Source organism: Mesocricetus auratus, unplaced genomic scaffold (genome assembly GCF_017639785.1).
Source record: "Mesocricetus auratus isolate SY011 unplaced genomic scaffold, BCM_Maur_2.0 Super-Scaffold_100022, whole genome shotgun sequence".
In the NCBI taxonomy this organism is placed as follows: domain Eukaryota; kingdom Metazoa; phylum Chordata; class Mammalia; order Rodentia; family Cricetidae; genus Mesocricetus; species Mesocricetus auratus.
In genome coordinates this window covers 21,299,095-21,318,439 of record NW_024429203.1, presented here as the reverse complement: position 1 = coordinate 21,318,439, position 19,345 = coordinate 21,299,095, and the positions used below count along the sequence as shown (strand labels likewise).

The window sequence follows — 19,345 nt, the reverse complement described above, 5'->3', positions numbered from 1 at the left end:
GTGCTTGGGCATGTGGAAGCCAGATGTTGATGTTTAGATGTCTTCCTTACTCTACTTTATTTTTTCCTTGAGTATATTTATTTATTTATTTATTTGTGTGTGTGTGTGTGTGTGTGTGTGTGTGTGTGTTTGAGTGAGTGAGTGTGTGTACATCACAGAACAACTTGTAGGAGCTGGACCACATTGGTCCTAGGGATCAAACTAAGGCTACTACTAGGCAGCAAGCACCCTCACCTGATGAGTCATCCTGCCAGCCCTTCACTTTATCTATCTATCTGTTTGTCTGTCTATCTGTCTGTCTGTCTGTCTGTCTGGGACTGAAACTGGATGTCCGTGTGCCCATGGAAACACCAGGAACTACCTGTCCCTCTGAGTCTGCCCTCCACCAATCACTGAGTCACAAGCACTTGCCACCACACCTGGCTTTTCAGAGTGTTGAAGATCAAAACCAGGCTTCTATGCTTGTATGGCAACACTTTAATAACCCTTCTCCCCAGCCTGTTTTAAGATTTTGGTATGGGGTCTTCTGTGTCCCGTGCAAAGGCATCATTCAAGCACCTCTGTCCTTGTTCTGAGGCTGTAACCAACACTGGCACAGCTTTGATATCCTCCCTTCGACCCTGGGGCCCTTGCCTTCCAGTTCTGGAAACCAGCCTATACCCTTCCTCCTGGAGAAGCTGCCTATTGGGCTCCACATTGATCCACTTTGATCCTGACCGAGACTAATGGGTTCCCCAGGCTCCTCAGCTCAGCCTTGACAGGCATGCCTGCTGCAGGGCCAGCATCTTGTCCCCACCCTACAAGAGACAAAGACTGGGGTGGGGGTGGTGGAAGCCTGAAGACAGAGCAGAGTTTAACCCCTGTGAAGGCAGTTGTGCTTGGTAAATCCTTCGTTCTAGAACAGAGATTTGAGAAGAATGGCAATGAGCATGCTTTCTCTTCCGCAAATCTCCTGCTGCCCGGAACCAAAAGTACCAACTTCTGGGACCTTCAAGATGGCTCAGCAGGTTGATGTGCTTACCACCAAACATGACAACCTGAGCTTTAACCCCGGAACCTGTACAGTGGAAAAAAGAACTGATTCTGGAAAGTGTTTTCTAAACCTTCACATGAGCAAGTGTGTGCACATGGGTATGAACACACACACAAGCTCGCATGCACACACACATACAAAATTAATTTAAACTTTTTTAAAAAAGAATCCTGTTTTTGGATTTTCAGAATCAGAGACTCCCTGAACTGGAAATACATCCCCTTTTCCTGTGTGCACATCCCATCCATGGTTTAATTCCCTAGACAGTGGTCCACACAAGGGCCTTCCCAGGGCTCCTTTGCCTCCAGTGGTGGGGAGCGGAACTGCCACATGTGCAGTCCGTGGCATCTTCAGACAGTGAAATGGAAGATGCTTCCCCAGTGTGAACAAGCCTGTCTCCCTATGATGTCACACTCCTGAAGCTTCTGTGGCCAAGCTTGTCTTCTGATTGCCTTTCCCACTGCCACCTCCCTTCCTTCATGCAGCTTGCTTGGTGATGATGTGGCAGGTCTAGCCAGGCACTGCTGCTCCCCTGGCCTCAGAGTTACTTCTCCCAGTTGCTGATTCAGTTCAGTCCAACAATTATGGTGCACCTGCCCTTACTGGGGATATGCAGAGAAAGGGTTCCCTGCCTTTCCCGGGGGAAATCATTCAGGTATACAGTATTGTAGCTGCATGGCCCTGACTTACACGATCTGACTTACGTTTTTCTTACCTTTACCATTGTGCAAAGGCAATGCAGCATCAGTGGAAAACATTCTTGAGGGGCTTTTCAGATGACTCCATGGGTAAAGCACCGCCACACATGTGTGAAGACCTGAGTTTGGGTTCCCAGCACCCACATACAAATTGGGAGTAGTGGCGTGTGTTTTGCAATCTCAGGGCTAGGGAGGTAAAAACAGGAGAAACCCTGGGCTTGCTGGGCATCAGCCTAGCTGAATCAGTGAGCTTCTGTCCAAGGAGAGGCTCTGCCTCAACAAGTGAGGCAGAAAGAGATTGAGGAAGACACTTGACATAAATGCCTCCTCCCCCCCCTGCATACTTACCACACTTAAAAGTTTGATTTGGATCCTTTCCCTGGCTAATGGTATTAGTTCCTACACTTTCTTGGGATGCTGGGCAGTGACAGAAGTCATGCGGTCATAAGGGGGAAACCCCGACACTAGAGGGTGCTGTGCGTGGTGTTGCTAAGCCGTCGTGTTCCAGTGGCAATGCATGCAGTGGGTTCTCAGATCAGAGTAGTTCCAGCTGACAATGACCTTATCAGGATAGAATGCCTTGAAAATTCAGGGGACTATGTATGCTGGCAAATACTTTATGTGATTTATCAGCAGGGGCTATGTTTTAGGGGCTGGGTGATCGTTACTGCAAGTGTTGGGGAAGGGAGAAAATGGGTGAACATAGAGAAAAAGGAGACATGTTTAGGAGAGGCTAACAAGGTTCGTGGAGCCCCTTCTGGGTGACTGATGCCTTGGTGCTGCTTTACTCTACAGGATAACCTTTCCCCTGGCTTCCCGGGCATGCAAGACATAATGGGCTGGGGACATTGTCTCACTGACTCCCTTGCCGTGTTTGAGTCCTGTTCAAGCCTCAACATTGTGCTCATTTTTGCCATTCCAGGTGGGGGAAGGGCTGACTTTCTGATGGGTGGTCAGGGGTGGGTACACACCTTCAGGGGTGCTCACTGCCCTGTGTCTAGTCCTCCTGCTCAGCACACAGAATGTGGGGTGAAGTAGAGGAAATGTCCTGTTCTTGTTTGAAGGGCAGCAGGGGAGCCACGGAGTCAGTGGCCACAGATTGATTGGAGCAGGGTCTCCTGTGTGTCAGCTGCCTGGGGAGCTTATTCCCCAAGAGCCCAGTGCACCTGCCAGGATAAAAGGGATGAAGGGTCCCTGAGATGCCTGTGTCAGACACCATCATCCTGCCCACAGCCCTGGTGCCACCCCGTGGGCCTCCTGATCTCACTCCACTGAATGGCACTGCCCACCTGATACAGAAGGGTTGGGGGGCGGTTAGCCTCTTTGTAGCCAGGCTTCAAATATTTTCAGATCAGGCCTTGGGGTTCATTCAACTTCTGAATTTTAATCCCTCTGGCATCAGTGATCACCCCATGTCCAGGATCTGACCAAGACTTCGTGCCCTCTACCCTGACCTCCTGGTGCAAATGGTGCCCTTTGGGTCAGAAGTTCAAGTCTTTGTCTGACGGGGGCTCGCCTCTGTTGTCACTTCAGAGGAGGGGGAAGCACCTTCTCTCTTCACCCTGCAGCTGGGACAAAAGGAGGCCGGTCCCAAAGAAGTCCCAATCCATTCAGGCCACTATACAAAGCAGGAATGTGACTCGATTTCACTCTTCATTTCACTTACCTAAGCTCCCAGGGCACAAGCCACTGTGTGCACCTGCTGTTTGTGTACATAGAGCCCCCCCCTCCCCCCGCCAGCCAGTGACGCACCTCCTCCACTAAGGCCACACCTTCCAGTCCTTCCAAAGCTGTCCCATCAACTAGGGGACGAGAATTCAAACATATGAGCCCATGTGTGCCATTGTCTTTCAAACCCACCATGTGGCCCTCATTTGTGAAACAAGTTATTCCAACTCTCTGTCTCTCTCACTAGGCAGTCCCCAGCTCCCTGAAGAACTTTCTCAAGACAGGGAGCAGGAAAATGGGTTACACCTTCCCAGGCTTCCTCCTCCATCAAGCTCCCACTCTGGCTGCTTGTTTGAAAATAAAACAAAAGAACACTCTTTCTTGTTGTTAAAAACAAACACAAACACACCAAGTGTTGGTTTCCCTCACTTAAGTCCCCAGATGCATGTCCATGTCTCTGGGGTGCTGTGTAGACACAGTACCCACTGCCACTTGCTTTGTCCCAAGAGAGTTGGGTGGAGATCAGAAAGTGGGAAATCTAGTCCCAGCTGTGTCCTTCCCACATGTGACGGGGCAAGTCGCAGCATCTGTCTATGAAGAGTGGATGGAGGCTCTTCAGGGGCACCTCTGAATTATTTAGCCAGTGCCAAAACCAGCAGCACAGGGAACCTAGAGTGGTAGAAAATCGTGACCGCCCACAGAGTGAGGTGCATTCCTTACCTCTTGCCTCCCATCCTCCTTGGAACCTGGAGATTTTAATACTTTACTGTCTTGTTATGAAGACTTACATAAGATAAGCCGTGTAAGAATTTTAGTACATTAACCAGAGCATAATAAGGTTTGATAAATGTTACTCCTGTCATTGCTTTGTGAGCAAATGCCTGCAGGTACCTTCCCACCAGACTCAAGACTACTGGCTCTGGGGAGATGGCCCTCCTGCCACACATCTGCCCTCCCCATGGCCTGCCTGGGCAGGGACAGACAGAGTTAAAGCCCGCTAGTCTCAGTGACCTTGCTCTGGATTGTTTCTTCCCACCAAGACCCCTAGCGTCGACTAGCTGGGGGTGGGAGAGCGGGAGAGGAGGATCCTTAGCTCAGGATCCCCCTTTGTCATTTGTTTCTGAGCCCAGGCTTGCTGCTGTTCAAAGCCCTTTCTGTTATCATCATGGTGATACCTTGTCTTATAGCAGCCACAGAGCTCTGAGGAGTTCAAAGAGGTTTGCTAAGACTCTTTCCTGGGCCCCAGGATCTTGAGGGAACTGCTTCGCCACTGTTAGAATGGAAACAAAGGCTTTCCTTGATGGAGTTTGATGAAACACTTCTAGATCTTTTGAGCCGGAAGAGCTTTACAGTGCATGGTTTAACACTGCACAGCCCTGGGAACCGCTTGTTGTTAGGACTCGTCCTTCATGGAAAAGGGACTGAGACCTAGACAGCTGGCTACAAGGGAAGGTTCTGGAAGCAGGGCAAGAGACTTAGTGCTAGTGGTCTCAGATCAAGTTCTCAGTTACTGGGCACAATGATTCAAGGGAAGCACTGCAGGCTCTTTTACCTTGCACTGCAGTCCTGCAGGGCCCACATGTTCTACTCTGAAAGTGGAGGACTACTGGGGAGCTGTGGGAGCTTCTGGGTACTGCTCATAGTTAGATGGCATAACTGAAGCCCAAGAGGCGGAGAAACCTGCTTGGGGTTTTAAGACATCTCTAGCACTGGCTCTGAGCTGCCTCCAGCCTGAGGTGCCTCACTGTTTGCCCGAGCATCTGTGGAGGCAGCTCTGCAGATCCTAAGGGCCTTCCTCCTTTTCCCCTTCCAGGCCTTTTAAACCTGGAGAAGCTGCTCCGGCAATTCCTTATCTCCAAGGACACACTCTCGGTCCGGATGCTGGATGACACGCGGGACCCCACTCCGCTCCTCAAGGAGATCCGGGACGACAAGACAGCTACCATCATCATCCATGCCAACGCCTCCATGTCCCACACCATCCTCCTGAAGGTGGGAGACCGGCTGGGGTGGGCGCTGGGGAGCGTTGTGCACCCTCCCTGCCTTTCCTGACTTCAGCTATGGTTGTTCCTTGGTCCTGGGTTGGTTCTGAATGCTGATCCCCTCTGTCTGCTTCTGTTTCCATGGACACCGGTCCCTCCAAAGAGAAAGCAGGATGATGGTGCCACTCAGAAACACTTAGCACCTGGTGGGGCTGAGAGACCAGCCAGACCTAGAGTCAGATTTGAGAGGCTCTGGTGGAGGCCACTTGTCAGACCCTGTACTCACGTGTGGTGCCAAGTGTCAGCCTGTCCTCAGCCCCGACAGAGTTTCAACGGTTTGCAAAGTGCCTCCCTGTCATTTCACAGCACAGTCCTTTCCGAGGTGATGTGAGATGGGTGTGTTGTTGTCTCCATCGTGCAGGTGATGAAGCCGGGGCCCTGGGAGGTAAGCAGCTGTCAGAGACCAGCCCTTTGGGAACTAGGGCTGAACACACCTAGCTTGCTCTCCTCCCCAGGGCAGGCACTTTCTATTAGGGTTTGCGATGCCCTAGAATGATGGCCAAGCAGACATAGGCACGTGGACTTACTTTGTCAGAGAGGTGGGTTCCAGAGAGAGAGAGAGAGAGAGAGAGAGAGAGAGAGAGAGAGAGAGAGAGAGAGAGAGAGAGAGAGAGAGAGAGAGGTGATTAGGGTCACATGGACAGCTAGAAATGGCTGGACTATTGAGGTGCCACCTTGCGCCAGTCCCTGGGCTAAGCATGTGTTTCAGAGGGCAAGCCTTGCTCTAGGCTCTTGGCTCCTCAGCAGTCCCCATAAGTGCTCAGACACATTGACCTCTCTTAATGCTATTTTAATTGCACATTTAAATACACCCTGCCATCTTCCAATGGGGTAGCCAGGCTCCTCGTTAACTTCTGCCTGGCTGTGCTGAACCCGAAAACACTCTTTTCTGCCTCTTTCTTCCCTTCCTCCCTTGCCCAGGTCTTTTTACCTCCTAAATCTGAGAGTTAGTAAGATATTTGAATGAGGTTTCTCGGTACCCAGGGCTTTCCCTTCAGCCTGTTGCTATAGTAATTTTCCACAGCACGAAAACCACATCTGTCTATGAGCACTCAACTTACGAAAGAACACTTGAACACACACATATACTCACACAGACACACACTGAAGGACACAAACACACACAGACATACACACTCAGAAAAAATACACAGAGACATGAACACAAAGATACTCTAACAGACATATACACGGAGAGACACATACAGATACACACACACATAAACACAGTCACACCCAATAGAGACATAGGCATACACACACTTAAATGCACACATAGTCACACACCTCTTTTTGTCCTTTTTCTCTTCCTTCTCACATCTGGAGATATGATCAGTGATGTCATTGGGAATGAAAAGGCTTCTGTAGGTTTCAGGGGATGAGAGAAGTAGGCTCAGGGGTCATCTTTAGGGGTAAGAGCTTCAGCTGAGAAAACAGAAGTCCTCCCAGCATCCCTGTGGAGAGCACTTTCCAAGAGTGTTCCCTGACTCCTGGCCTAGCAAATTGATGTCCCCCAGCCCTCCCACCCCACTAACATTCTGAATTCATTGTTGAGATTTTCCAAAAAGTACAGAGAAGAAAATAAATGGCACTCACAACCCATCGCCCAGCCTTAACCTTTCCTCAAATTTTAACGTGTATTCTTTCTGCTTCAGACATGCCCCAGTTTTCCCCACACTGCTTAAAACTTTCTGTAAGCAGCTATTCTCTTTGCTCAACTATGCATCATGCATTTTTTCATGTCATTAAATATTTCTCTACAAATATTTTAGTGGCTGTATCATTTCCTATCATGCCGATGCCCCATAATTTATTTAACCGCCCTTCATCCTTGTAGAAACAGGTTGTTTCCAATCTTCTGCTATGATAAATAATGTGAGGGCACACATCTTCATACATAAATCCTTCTGCACGTGCATTCATGCATATTTCTTTAGCATATGCTTCTCAAAAAGGAATGCCAAGTTCAAGCCATACACGCTCTGAAGGAGTTTGAGATGACTTGCCACTCTTAACCGTTTACATGCTCAGAAGTGGCACACAGTGCTCCTTTGCCAGTACTGGGAGGTTCCTTTAAACATAACTTGTGTTCTCCCAGTTCTTAGGGCTTTTCTGCAGGAGGAGGTGACTCTGGGATGGATGGATGTATTTACTTATTACATCATACTTCCGAGGGCAATTGTCTATAACGATCCCCATTAGCAGACAGCTGTTCTGGGCGCCATGTGGCCATCCTTTGTAACCCCCCTTTCTACCGACACTCTTACATTTTTACAGCCCAACTGATCGATTAGCAGGTATGCTTTGGAGAAACTGGTTCCCTTGTTTCCCACATGAATCCTGGTAGCCACAGGCAGGCAGTCTCTCAGGCAAGCCTGACCTTTATCCTTGGGCTTCTGTGGGACTCCATGTTCCTCTTTCTGGGGGCTCTCAGGGGCTTTTTGGAGCCGTGCTGTGCACCTGGGAGCCATGCTCTGGTTGGCAGCTCTTGGCAGCTTCTTGATTTCAAGAGGCTTTGCACAGTAATCCCCTACTTTATTGAGTGGCTGTTCCGGCAACGAACTCCATGTTTACCCAGAATTCATGTCTTAAAAACCTAGGATCTCTTGTCTTTTATCTCTAGGACAGCAGGTTTCACAAAATGGATTTTAACTTCTGACTGTGCCCCTTAGCCTGCTCCTGGCTGCATGCCCAGCAACAGTAGCTCGTGTGGGTCTAGGCAGTGTCTGGGGCAGTGGACCCTCTCATAATAAACATGTGAGAGTATGTGGAAGGGTGTGGATGGAGACTAGCATCCTGCCTGTCTTGAGAGTGTGTGGAAGGGTGTGGACGGAGGGTGACATCTTGCCTGTCTTGAAAATGTGTGGTAGGGTGTGGACGGAGGGTGACATCTTGCCTGTCTTGAGAGTAGGGGAAGGAAGTGTTAAAGGGAGAAGGAGCCCATGGAAACTGTGCATGCCACTACAGCCTGACACGATCTCAGTCTTGCCACCAAGGCCTTTTGCACTTCAGATGCCCGTCGGGACCGTGTTGATATCAGTGTATCCTGAACATCAAGTAGCTGGGGAGACGCAAAGCTAAGAATGCTCACAAAGTTATTTGAGTTCTAGGGAGAGAAAGAGGAAAATGCAATTATCCTGCTCTTGTTTCTCTCCTCCTCCACCACAATAGTCATGACAAGAGCCATCTCCCAGTGGCTCCGGGGCTGCAGGATATATTATGAAAATCTAACGGACTGTCAGGAGGGATGAGGACCCCAGAGAGAGCCAGGCTCATTACTTACCTGATCTTCTTGTCGGTTTCTATATCACCTGTCACACTCAAAGCCAGGCACACTGACAGGGAAGGTTGGTTAGGGGTGTTTATGACGGCTCCAGAGATAAGACAAAAGGGAGGCTGTTTCAAAACCACAGTTCTCAGCTATGGTATGACACCACACTACTATGCGCTGATCAAGGGTGAGGCATGTCACGGGCAACTTGTTCCTTTGCAGGAATAAAGGAATCAAGTTTGCAAATTATTCACTTGATCTCCACATGGCTGCAGATACAGTCTCAGGTCTCATCTGCATTCTGACAGAGGCAGGGTTCGTTTGGGCATGCTCCATAAGCCTACTCACAGTCCCTAAGAGTGCTGAGTATGCACTTTCAGCAAGCTTGTGGTCCATGAGGAAAGTATGGTTTGGGTAAAAGCTTTGGACTTAAGATACATGTGATCTCATACAAGTGACTTAGCTACAGTTGTACCAGTTTCCTTTGCTGGAAAATGGGATTCATGGAAGGAAAATAGTGCTTGCCCCCTTTGGTTAGCCCATATAGAAGGCTTTAGAGTACCAGGCACGGACTGAACAGTAGGTAAACCTTAGCCAATGTTGTTAGGAGTCATGGAGATTATTGTAGTGTGTTCTTTATTTGCTTCATTTCCCTTAAGTCCATTCTGGCTCCTGCAATACTCAGTCCTATTTGTGGGAGTGTGAACACCAGATATGCGAGTGTCTCAGGGTGGGGAGGGGGTGAGCTCTATCGCTAATGATTCTGTCTGTCATCCTCTAACATCCAGGGCCACTTGAAAACCAGTCAAGATTTCTGCTCTGCTTTGGGCTGAGGGTTAGTGGGCCAGATAAATAGTAGACTTGGCACCCTACTGCTCCTAGGCTTCCAGGAGTTTCTCTGTCTAATCGCCTTCTCTTTGCGTTGCAGGCAGCTGAGCTGGGGATGGTGTCAGCCTATTACACATACATCTTCACTAATCTGGTAAGGCATTTTCACAGCCCCACTCCCCTAGCATAGTGTCAGCCAGGGTTAGTGGGGCATAATGGGATGATGTCTAAAAGATGGCTCGTGGGGAAAGGGAGGCAAAAGAAGCAAAAACCAACATAGTGTCTGAGCATCGTGATGACACAAGATCCAGAAGCCTAGTGGGATCCTTATGCCAACACTTTAGCTCTTGGAGAACAGGGATTTGGAGGCTCTGATGCCCCCATCTAATGTCACTGGTTTTGTATCATGGATTCCTTGGGAAAACTGTGTGATGGATAAGCCTTCTCAGTGGGTACAGCGTCTGGCCCACAACCACCATGATAACTCAGAAGGAGGAAAGTTAAGGCGTATCTGATGGTGGTATAACCAACTGTATCCTCCCCCCCAAGTCATCCTAACTAAAGCCCTTATTTTACAGATGAGAAAACTGGAATTTTATTGAATTTATTGATTTGAGTACTAGCATTGCCAAAATACTAGCCATGTGTCCTTCAACAAAGCCGAGTGGTGCGTGCTGTGCTTGTCTTGAACAGGAACCTGAATGGCTATATCACTGGCTTGTTGTCAAGTTATGTGACAACATACGTGGAAGCATTTTAAAAGTGTGAAGACTTAAGAATGTGAAAACTATTGAGGTATATATGATATACATATGAGAGAAACAGAGAGAGAGAGAGAGAGAGACAGACAGACAGACAGACAGACAGACAGACAGACAGACAGAAGTGTGTGCTAGGTCCTAATGGCTCCCTCAGGGGAGGGGATGAGAGTGTCACCTGCAAAGACACCTGGAGCCTGGAGTCAGGTAGAAGGGAAACAGCAAACAGCAGACTCACTTATTTACCAACGGGGGCACCTTATATGCCCTCACAGCACACAGGCTTTCCAAGCTGTTGTCATCACATGGTGGTCCCTCATTGGCTAAGAATGATCAGGACCTCTGCCAGGGCAAGGCAGACTCCAGGTTGGCTCATCTCTCCGCCTTGTAGGCCTTAACTGCGCGTGCGGGCGCATGTGTGTGTGTGTGTGTGGTATATGTGGTGTGTGTGTGTGTAGTGTGTGTGTGTGTGTGTGGTGTGTGTGTGTGTGTGTGTGTGTGTGTGTAGTCAGTTCTTTAGTAGTGATGGAGTGATAGCTCAGAGCTTAAGAGCACATATTGGTTTTGCAGAGGCCCCAAGTTTGGCACCCACATGGGTGACTCACAACCGCCTGTATCTAAGCTCCAGGGGCTCTGGTGCCCTCTTCTGGCCTCTGAAGGCATCTACACTCACATGCCCACACTAACACACAAAAACGTATAATTAAAAATAAGATCTTTAAAAATGTACAAGTTTTAATTTAAGAATAAATGATAAGATTTCTAAGAAGTTGTAAAGCTAGCTGCATACATTTGTTTACCAACTTGACCTGCACAAGACTTACCTTATGCCACTTTTCTATGGTCATACCTGCCACTGCCACACCCCTTCCTACCATCTCTAATCCTTAGAAGCCACTGACCTAACCCCATTTTTCCAACTTTATAGTTTGAGGGAAGTGATACAGTGTGTGACCTTCTGTGGCTGACATGTTCACATGGTGGAGAGCCCTGGGAACCCATCTGGGTGGTGGCATCTTTACTGCTGGGTAGGCTCTGGGGTTTACTTGTACCACAGTTTGCTCAGTTAACTGCTCACAGGCTGGGAGGTATTTTGATTATCCTCAGCATGCTATCATGGAAGTTTATATTATTTTATGCATCCTTGACTGGGGGGTAATCATGACTTTTCTCACTGCTGTGACCAAATGCCTGAGAAACAGCAGCTTAACAGAGGATGGGTTTATTGTGGCTCACCATTGGAGGGGACAGTCCATCATGGTGGTGAAGGCATGGTGTCTGGAACTCAGGGTGGAGAGGTGGAGCTTTGCAGCACAACCTGTTTTTCCAAAGATCAACCAAAAGAGTGAGATCCTGCTGGAAGTCGGGCCAGGCTGTAATCCATAGGGCCCAGCCCTCAGTGAGCTACTTCTTCCGGCTAGACTCCCCACCTCTCAGGGACTGCACAACTTCCCTAAGCAGTATTGGCCAGGGACCGAGTGTTCAAACACAAGAGCTCTGAGGAAGAGCTTACATTCAAACAATGTTTCTAGGTACCCCCTTCATCCAGATGTGACCCCTTTTGAGTAGTTCTTGTAAATCAGGTACTGGCCAGGAATGAGGGATTGAAACTGGAATAAGAAACCAAGCCTGGGCCTGGCTAGATGACTCAGCCCGTAGAGGCTCCTACTAGCAAGCCCTGTGACTTGGTGGGCCAAATTTCCAGAACTGAAAGCCTGTAAAGGAATGAAGCAATCCCTTCCTTCTGGCACAGGGTCTCCCTCCACCAGGGTTTGCCAGGAAGTTGTTCCCCATGGCTTGGACTTGAGAGTATGTGGTTGGCTCATTAAAGATGACTTATAGTTAACATTGGGGTTTGTTATATCTGGTTTTACTTTTGTAGCACAGGCTGGCCTCAGAATTCATGATAATCCTCCTGTCTCAGCCTCCTGAGTGCTGGGATTACAGGTGTGTGCCACAACGCTTAGCCCATGGGATTGTTTATTGAAGTCTGGTGTGCTTACAAAACGCCATGCATATTATATATGCATAGAGCAAAGAGCTGTCTCCAAGAGAGCACACCTGTGTAAGCAGCCTCTACATCCAGAAATAGAATATCACCAGCACCCCAGAAGCCCTCCCACCCCCCTCAAAATGTAAAATAGAATGAAGTGAATTCCTTTGTTTGCCATGCTTGGTTTTTTGTTTTTTTTTTCTTTCTATCTAACACTGCAGCTGTAAATCAGAGAATTAACATGTAAAAGGGGAGAAGAGGATTAGGCTATTCCCACAGCAATGCAAATGGGTTTGCTTTAGGAGAGGAGGCATCTGGGGCAGCCTGGGCAAGCTGGCAGGAGAGGAAAGAGATTAAAGTACAGTGCTTCCTCCTGTGAGCAGGGTGGGGATGGGAACGGAGAGGGGAGGGAAGAAAGGCAGGCGAATGAGGGGTGAGGTTGTCTGCATTGTGCCAGCCTGCCAGGGAGGCACCTTGCATCAGGCAGCAGCAGCAGCTAAGGATGGAGCTGGGCACCTCCATGTCTGGAACCACTCAGCAAACAGAAGAAGGAAGGAGTTTCCCCGGCAGTAGTCTGAAATAGATGGGGTTGCTGACTTGGGTGTTTAGGAAGACAGCATCCACCATACTGTGTATCATCCTTCTCTCTTCTTGGAGGGTGACAATGTTCTCTAGTTGGAAAAAAATGCACTGTCAAATCAGGAGCCGCAGGTACCAAGTCCTCATTGTTCCTTGTCCTCACGGGGTGACTTTAGGTGGGCTGCACAGGCTCTCAGGGCCCCCATTTTCTCATTTTGGAGATAACAACCTCATGATGTTGCTATGCAGATGCAATGAGTATATGCAAAACCTTCTGTGCCCCCAAGGAGCTGTATTGTTTTACATAGCAGGAGGATGCTTTTGCTGCTCAGAGCATTCCTCCTTGTTGGTGGGCATGGCTCGAGAATAGCTCTGTGCTCTGCCTCAGTCAGAGTCCTTTGCACCTGAAATTAACAGGACTCATGTCTGACTGTGAGTTTCCAAGGCGGGAAACAGACATCTCATCATTTGAGGGATGCTGCCTGGGAAACAGTCAAGAAAAACAGAAGTAGGAACACTGCAGATATCAATCAGTGAGAGAATGTTCTGGAAGCTTCTCATTAGTGCCTTGGCTTTCCAGCAGGAGCAGGTCCAGTAGGAGTAAAACATTGTTTTAGGGCCAGACATGGAGTTTTTGGAGTTTGGAAGTAGAGCAGCGTTCTCTATCTCCGTCCTCCACACCGATGCACCTGGCTTTCCTTCTTTCTCACTCCCTCTCTCAGGTCGCCAGGGAACCCCCATCTCACTCTTCTCTCTGGCCTCTGCTACAGCGATGTGAGTTCTCAGATCTGCCTCCTGAAAACCAGCATGGAGAACTGGAAAAGACCCAGGCTGGGTATTGATAGGCAGGCCTTTAACCTTCTAGTGCGAGCATGGAGAACTGGAAAAGACCCAGACTGGGTATTGATAGACAGGCCTTTAACCTTCTAGTGCAAGCAGCTACCTGTGCAGACAACTTAACTTCTCTGAGCTCTGGTGACCTCTTCTGTCAGTGGGCCCTGTACCTAGCTCAGGAGAGCAACTGGCTCACAATATGAGTTTAATAAAGGGAGTTATTATTGCAAAGAGTCTTGGCTTTGCTTCTGGTGGATTAAAAGGAACGGGAAACACATATTTTACTTCCTAAAGAACGATCCCTAAAATACTGTTTTGTTTCCAGAGAATGAACACAGCCCAGTAGTTCAGTTATTACCCATGAGCGTACTTGCCGTTGAAGGATGTTTGTGTGTGCATCAGTAATTGCTGAGTATTGACCAGGTCCCTGTGCCTCAGTTCCATCCAGGTGTTAAGAACACTGATTGACATAGGGCATCTGTAATAAATGAATTAAACTGAAAGCTTTGGTTCAATCTGTTGATTACCTATAGTAAGAGTTGGGACAAAATGACCAGTCATAAATTAAACATTAAGCTATCAATTCACTGAACCCTGTTCATGTTATACAAAGCTCAGTTTCTTTCTTACTTAGGGCCTGGACACTGGGGAGAGTGTGCGTGCCAACCTTAAATTTTGAGTGGCGTGGAGGAATCGATGTAGGAAGTGTTGCTGAGCCAGGAAAAAAAAAAAAACGAGGCCACTCTTGGCTTCATCAGAACCAGTCTATGGTTTAGAAGCTGGGCTGATGGATCCAGGGGAAGCCTAGCTCAGTGACAGAGGGACAGACACTTAAACTGGAGGCCTGTGTTTGGGACAGTGCCCCTGCTCTGGCCAGAATAGCAGCTTAGTGACCAGAAGTATTTGGATGCTTACAGTGCTAAGTCACAGCACACAGCAAGGGGACTTTCATTCTTGCATCAATTTCAAGATGGATTTGGGGGTGCTCAGATTGGTGGTTTGATCAACCAGTGAAGCAACTTCTTGTCCCCACTCATGGTTCTGATGAGTCAAGAGTCAGTTTCAGGGGACTCTTGACTCAGTAGGTAGGACTTAGTAGGTGGGATTAGCACCTGGACGCTGTGGGACCCCTGGGGCACAGGGTTGGCTCAGGGGGCTCAGATCACAACATATGAGAAGTCACAGAAAGCCAGGGGTGCGCATGGACAGAGGTGATGACTGTGGAAGGAGGAAGCAAGGCCGGGCCGCAGGACAGGTAGGAGGTAGGCTGAAGTGAGCAATCATGGTCCAAGCAATGGGCAAAGCAGAGCAAACAAAATCGCCGTGCAAAGTGAACTGGAGAACTGGAGCCTGCCCTGGTTTAGAAGCCACTCAGCCGTCTCTCCTCTCTCTTCTATGCTTCCTTCCTACGTGTTTTTTCCTGAGGAAAAGGATATATAACATCAAATTTTCCATTTTAAATATTTTTTAAGTTTGCAATTCAGTGGTGTTGACATATTCCCATATATAAGCCATCACCACCATTTCTAAAACCCAAGGAAATCCAAAAATAGTAGCTCCTGTCCCTTCTCCCCCAGCCAGGACAACTTCTGTTCTTCTCTCCTGCCTGTGAAGTCACCTCTTGTAGGTGACTCACTTCATCCTGACCGGCTTATTTCACTCGGTGTAACATTTTCTAGGTACATCCATATTGTACCATGTGTCAGAAAATTTTGTTTCATTTTTTTCAACAAAAAACCCTATCTTTCTATTATGATAAAAAATACTCATAGTAAAAGTTACCATGTTAGCCATCTTCAGTGTGGCATTTTTGCATTTTTGTGTCGCCATCATCATCCTCCATCTCTACAGTGTTTTCCGTCTTCCCAAAGCAAAGCTCTGTACTTATTACACAGATGCTCTGGTCCCCTTCTCCTCCCAGCCCTCCCCTGATCCCCAACACACATCTACATTCTTTCTGTGAACATGACTCTGTGCTACAATGAAAATGAAATCATACAGTATTTATCCTTTGTGTCTGGCTTATTTGATGTAGATCAGTGTCTTTAAGGTTCATCCTCCTTCAAGCTGAATAATATACTATGGTGCATTTTGCATATCCATTAACCCATCAGCGAGTCCGCGAATTGCTTGGTATTATGGCTAATAGTCCCATGAACATGGGTGTGCAAATATCTGTCCCAGTTTCTGCTTCCTCCTTCTGGGTATGTTCCTAAGGAGAGAACTCACTGACCTAGACAGCCATCACATTTTAATTTATTGGGAAATTGCCAAACTGTTTTCTAGAATGATTGCACCACATTTCATTCCCACTAGCAATGTTCAAGGGTTTGACTTTCACTACAACCTTGCCAATGTTTCTGATTTTTCACTTTTTAATAAGAGCCATTCTGGTGGGTGGGAAGTGTTGTATGCCTATTCTCTCTAGTTAGAGTTTGCAGATTGGCAGAGTCAAGACCCCACAGGTGTAGTCAAGGGCCCTTCTAATGAAGAAGCTTAGTAATAAGAGAAAGTAGCTGCTGTTTAAGAGCCCAGCCCTGATGGACATGTGGGAAACCTTGCTTCTGTTGCTTTCAGGGACTTGTGTGGACTCGGGGGCTCCTTGGAGTTTCTTCATCAGTAAAGATGTGAATAGTGGTAATGCCTGTCTTTAAAGTCTCTTAGTAGGAATTTAAAAATAGCTGGAGGTGGCATTGTAGCCAGGAGACGGTGCTAACTGCTACAACTAATCAACCCACAAACCCCACAGCTTCACACAGTAGGGCAAGCACAGTAGTCCCTTACTATGGGTAAGGGATGGATTCTAAACCCTTTGTTAATAATCCAAAAAAATGCAGATGTTCAAGTGTCTCCTTTAAATGGTGTAGCTTTTTCTCCCATATACTTTAAACCATCTTTAGATAAATACTACTATAATGTAAATGCTGATCATTATTATATGGCATCATTTAGGGAACGGTGACAAGGAAAGTATCTGTGCATATTCAGCACAGACCTAATTGTCCCTTGACTGTTTTCAGCCAGCTGTTGGATGAATCCATGGTGTCAATCCCACAGATATAGAAGGCAGATTGCACATTTTTTACTGGAAGTTCCACAAGGGAGTCCCTGATAGTTATGACCTCAGATAAGGGCATTTAGGTCACAAGCATCTTCTAGTTTATAAATGTGCTTCCAAAGAGGCCAGGGGTGGGGAAAAAACATGGAGGTTCATACACAGAGTAATTTATGGGTCAAGCCTTGAAGCAGTTCAGATCACTTCTTACAATTTTGTTGACTAAATCTCACCACATGGCTGCACATCCCTGCAAAGGTGTCTGGGAAATGTAGTTTTCTGTGTGCCTATGATGAAGGGGAAATAGATTTTTGTCATTAGCAAGGAATCTCTGCCACATTGCTGAATTACTCATTGCCACTGCACATCTCTCTTGTGTATGCTGCAAGAGCAACTGGCTTGTCTGTTTAAAGGATAACTGTTCCTAAGAGTAGATGTTAACACCTGTTAGCTCCCTGGTAACCAAGGTTTCTGGGGGCTTAGAGTGTGCCTGCCTAGATGGGGTGCACACAGACCAGTTATGGATATAACTCGATTTGGCCACTGAATGGAATAGAATGGAGTCTCTGTCCTCCAGCCTGGCTTTGGCTGTGGTTGGAGGAACCTTTGTTTCACAAGATACTTGCAAGTTGGATACAGGACATGAAGAATTAAGGCTCTGGGCAACGCCCTGTCTGCTACTGTGGTGGATGTGTCTGAAGAGAAGATGTGATGGAGGAAGCTAGATTTGAACTAATAAATCTGGAGGGGTTCTCCGGCTCCTAATGAACCCAGCCAGAGCTACAATCACTCCATAATAGGGAAGATAAGATCACCCTAATCTACTGTCAGAGAGCTCAGACAGGTGAGGAGCCGATGGGCCGATGGGGGGAGCTGCTGCCTTGGTGGGGAGAAGTGCAGAGATTTACGGATAAAGACAAGAGTCTTGTGGAATGTCAATGAAAAGCAAGAAATCGCAGGCACCCGGAGCCTGGGCTGCCTCCACCCTCACAGGCAGGCTGGATCTCTGTCATCACCACCATTTCTATGCTGCTGCCATTGTGGGGTGCATCTATAGGCAGTAGCTCCTCGGACTTCTTCCCTGGGGGGAGTCTAGAGAGATGCTACAGAGGAATAGTTATGCCAGCAGGAGCCCCGGGATTGGCAGTGAAGCCACTGGGACACCAGGCTAGTCCTGCCACAGATGCTGGGTAACCGTGATAGGTAGTGTACTTGCTGTTTATTGAATGACTTCTCTATGCAGGGCTCTGTAAACACTACACCGTGGTTATTTTCTCATGTAAGACTCACATCAACTCCAGCAGAAACAGCTATTTTGTTCCCATTTACAAGAGCCGCGGCTGGTAATGACTTGGTCTCTTGCTTATAGTGGAGCCAGAACATAAAGCCAGACAGTTAGCTCTTAACCGTCTCGCTCAGTCATCCCTTTGTCTCCACAAGCCATTCCTTCTTGCTGAGCCTAGGTGCTCCATCTGTATGCTGTGGGGTTGCATGGCGTGTTATCTCCTAGGGTCTTCCTAAGCCTTGGACTTGTTTCTCTGTATACTGGGAGCAATCCAATTCACAATGTCGTGGGGATGGGACTCTTTCCTGTAAAAAGAGAATGACACATTGGACGGAGGCCCCACGTGGCCCACAGAAGCAGCTTCTGTTTAGGTCTTTTTTGTCACGAGCTGTAGCCAGGTCCCAGCAAGCCTTGCAGTAATTACCCTGCCACGTCCTGTCCCAGGCTCTCCTGCTTCAGGAGGGTAGATATACACAGCTGGCCTCCCTCCTCTCGGCTCTTTTTATTGCCAAGTAGACCTGCGTTTGTATTTATTTTTCAAAGGTTTATCAGTGAGATTAGCCATAAGTAATTGAAATTGCTAAAATTATTACAGGAAGGGGAGCCAGGGCAGACACACAGAGAGAAGGCAATTAATTCCAGGAGAAAGGGTGAATGCCATTATCCCAATCTTCTGCTCCTTTCTTTGGCAAGCCAGTCCTGCCCATCTTCCAGGTGTTATTTAAATGTCACTCTTCCACTGAAGTCTTCCTGATGTATCACTAGGCTGAGTCTGCTGTCACTTTCACAGCTGTGTATGTGTGTGTACATGCACATGCAAGCACGCATGTGCATACCACACACACACACACACACACACACACACACACACACACACACACACACAGATGCATGCACTCATGTTCACATATAGAGGCCAGAGAAAGACATCAGATGTGTTGGTCTGTTGCTTTTCACCTTATTCCCTCAAGGCAGGGTCACCCTCGTTGAGCCTGGATCTTGCCATTTCAGCTAGGCTGGCTGCCCAGGCAGCTCCCAGGATCTGCCTATCTCAACATCTGAACACTGAGGTTCAGGCATACATGGCCATGTTCAATTTATACATGGATGCTAGATATTCAAACCCAGGTCCTCAAACAGTAAGCACTCCCACCCATTGAGCAGTCTCACCAGCCCTGCTTACAGTTCTTTACCTCCTCCAGGCTCTAAGCTTCATAAAGTCCAGACCAAGTCTGTCTTGTCCATCTGTGTACCCCTAGTAACTGACTAGAGCATAATAGATGCTTAATCAATGCTTATTG

At 47.8% G+C, this 19,345-nt stretch overlaps 1 protein-coding gene and 1 long non-coding RNA gene across 3 annotated transcripts in view; one reads left to right on the top strand and one right to left on the bottom strand.

The window, feature by feature from the left end:
* The window catches only part of Grik4 (glutamate ionotropic receptor kainate type subunit 4), a 417,441-nt gene that overhangs the window by 273,258 nt on the left and 124,838 nt on the right, over positions 1–19,345 (top strand). For both annotated transcript variants that reach the window (XM_005069407.4, XM_040729877.1), the window contains exons 7-8: positions 5,213–5,391; positions 9,641–9,694. In XM_005069407.4, coding sequence (XP_005069464.1) covers positions 5,213–5,391; positions 9,641–9,694 — 233 coding nt within the window. The remainder of the gene's footprint in view (positions 1–5,212; positions 5,392–9,640; positions 9,695–19,345) is intronic.
* Positions 15,582–19,345, bottom strand: part of LOC121133441 — a 39,076-nt gene continuing 35,312 nt past the window's right edge. Inside the window, exon 3 of the long non-coding RNA XR_005870280.1 lies at positions 15,582–18,349. This is a non-coding gene — a long non-coding RNA (uncharacterized LOC121133441). The remainder of the gene's footprint in view (positions 18,350–19,345) is intronic.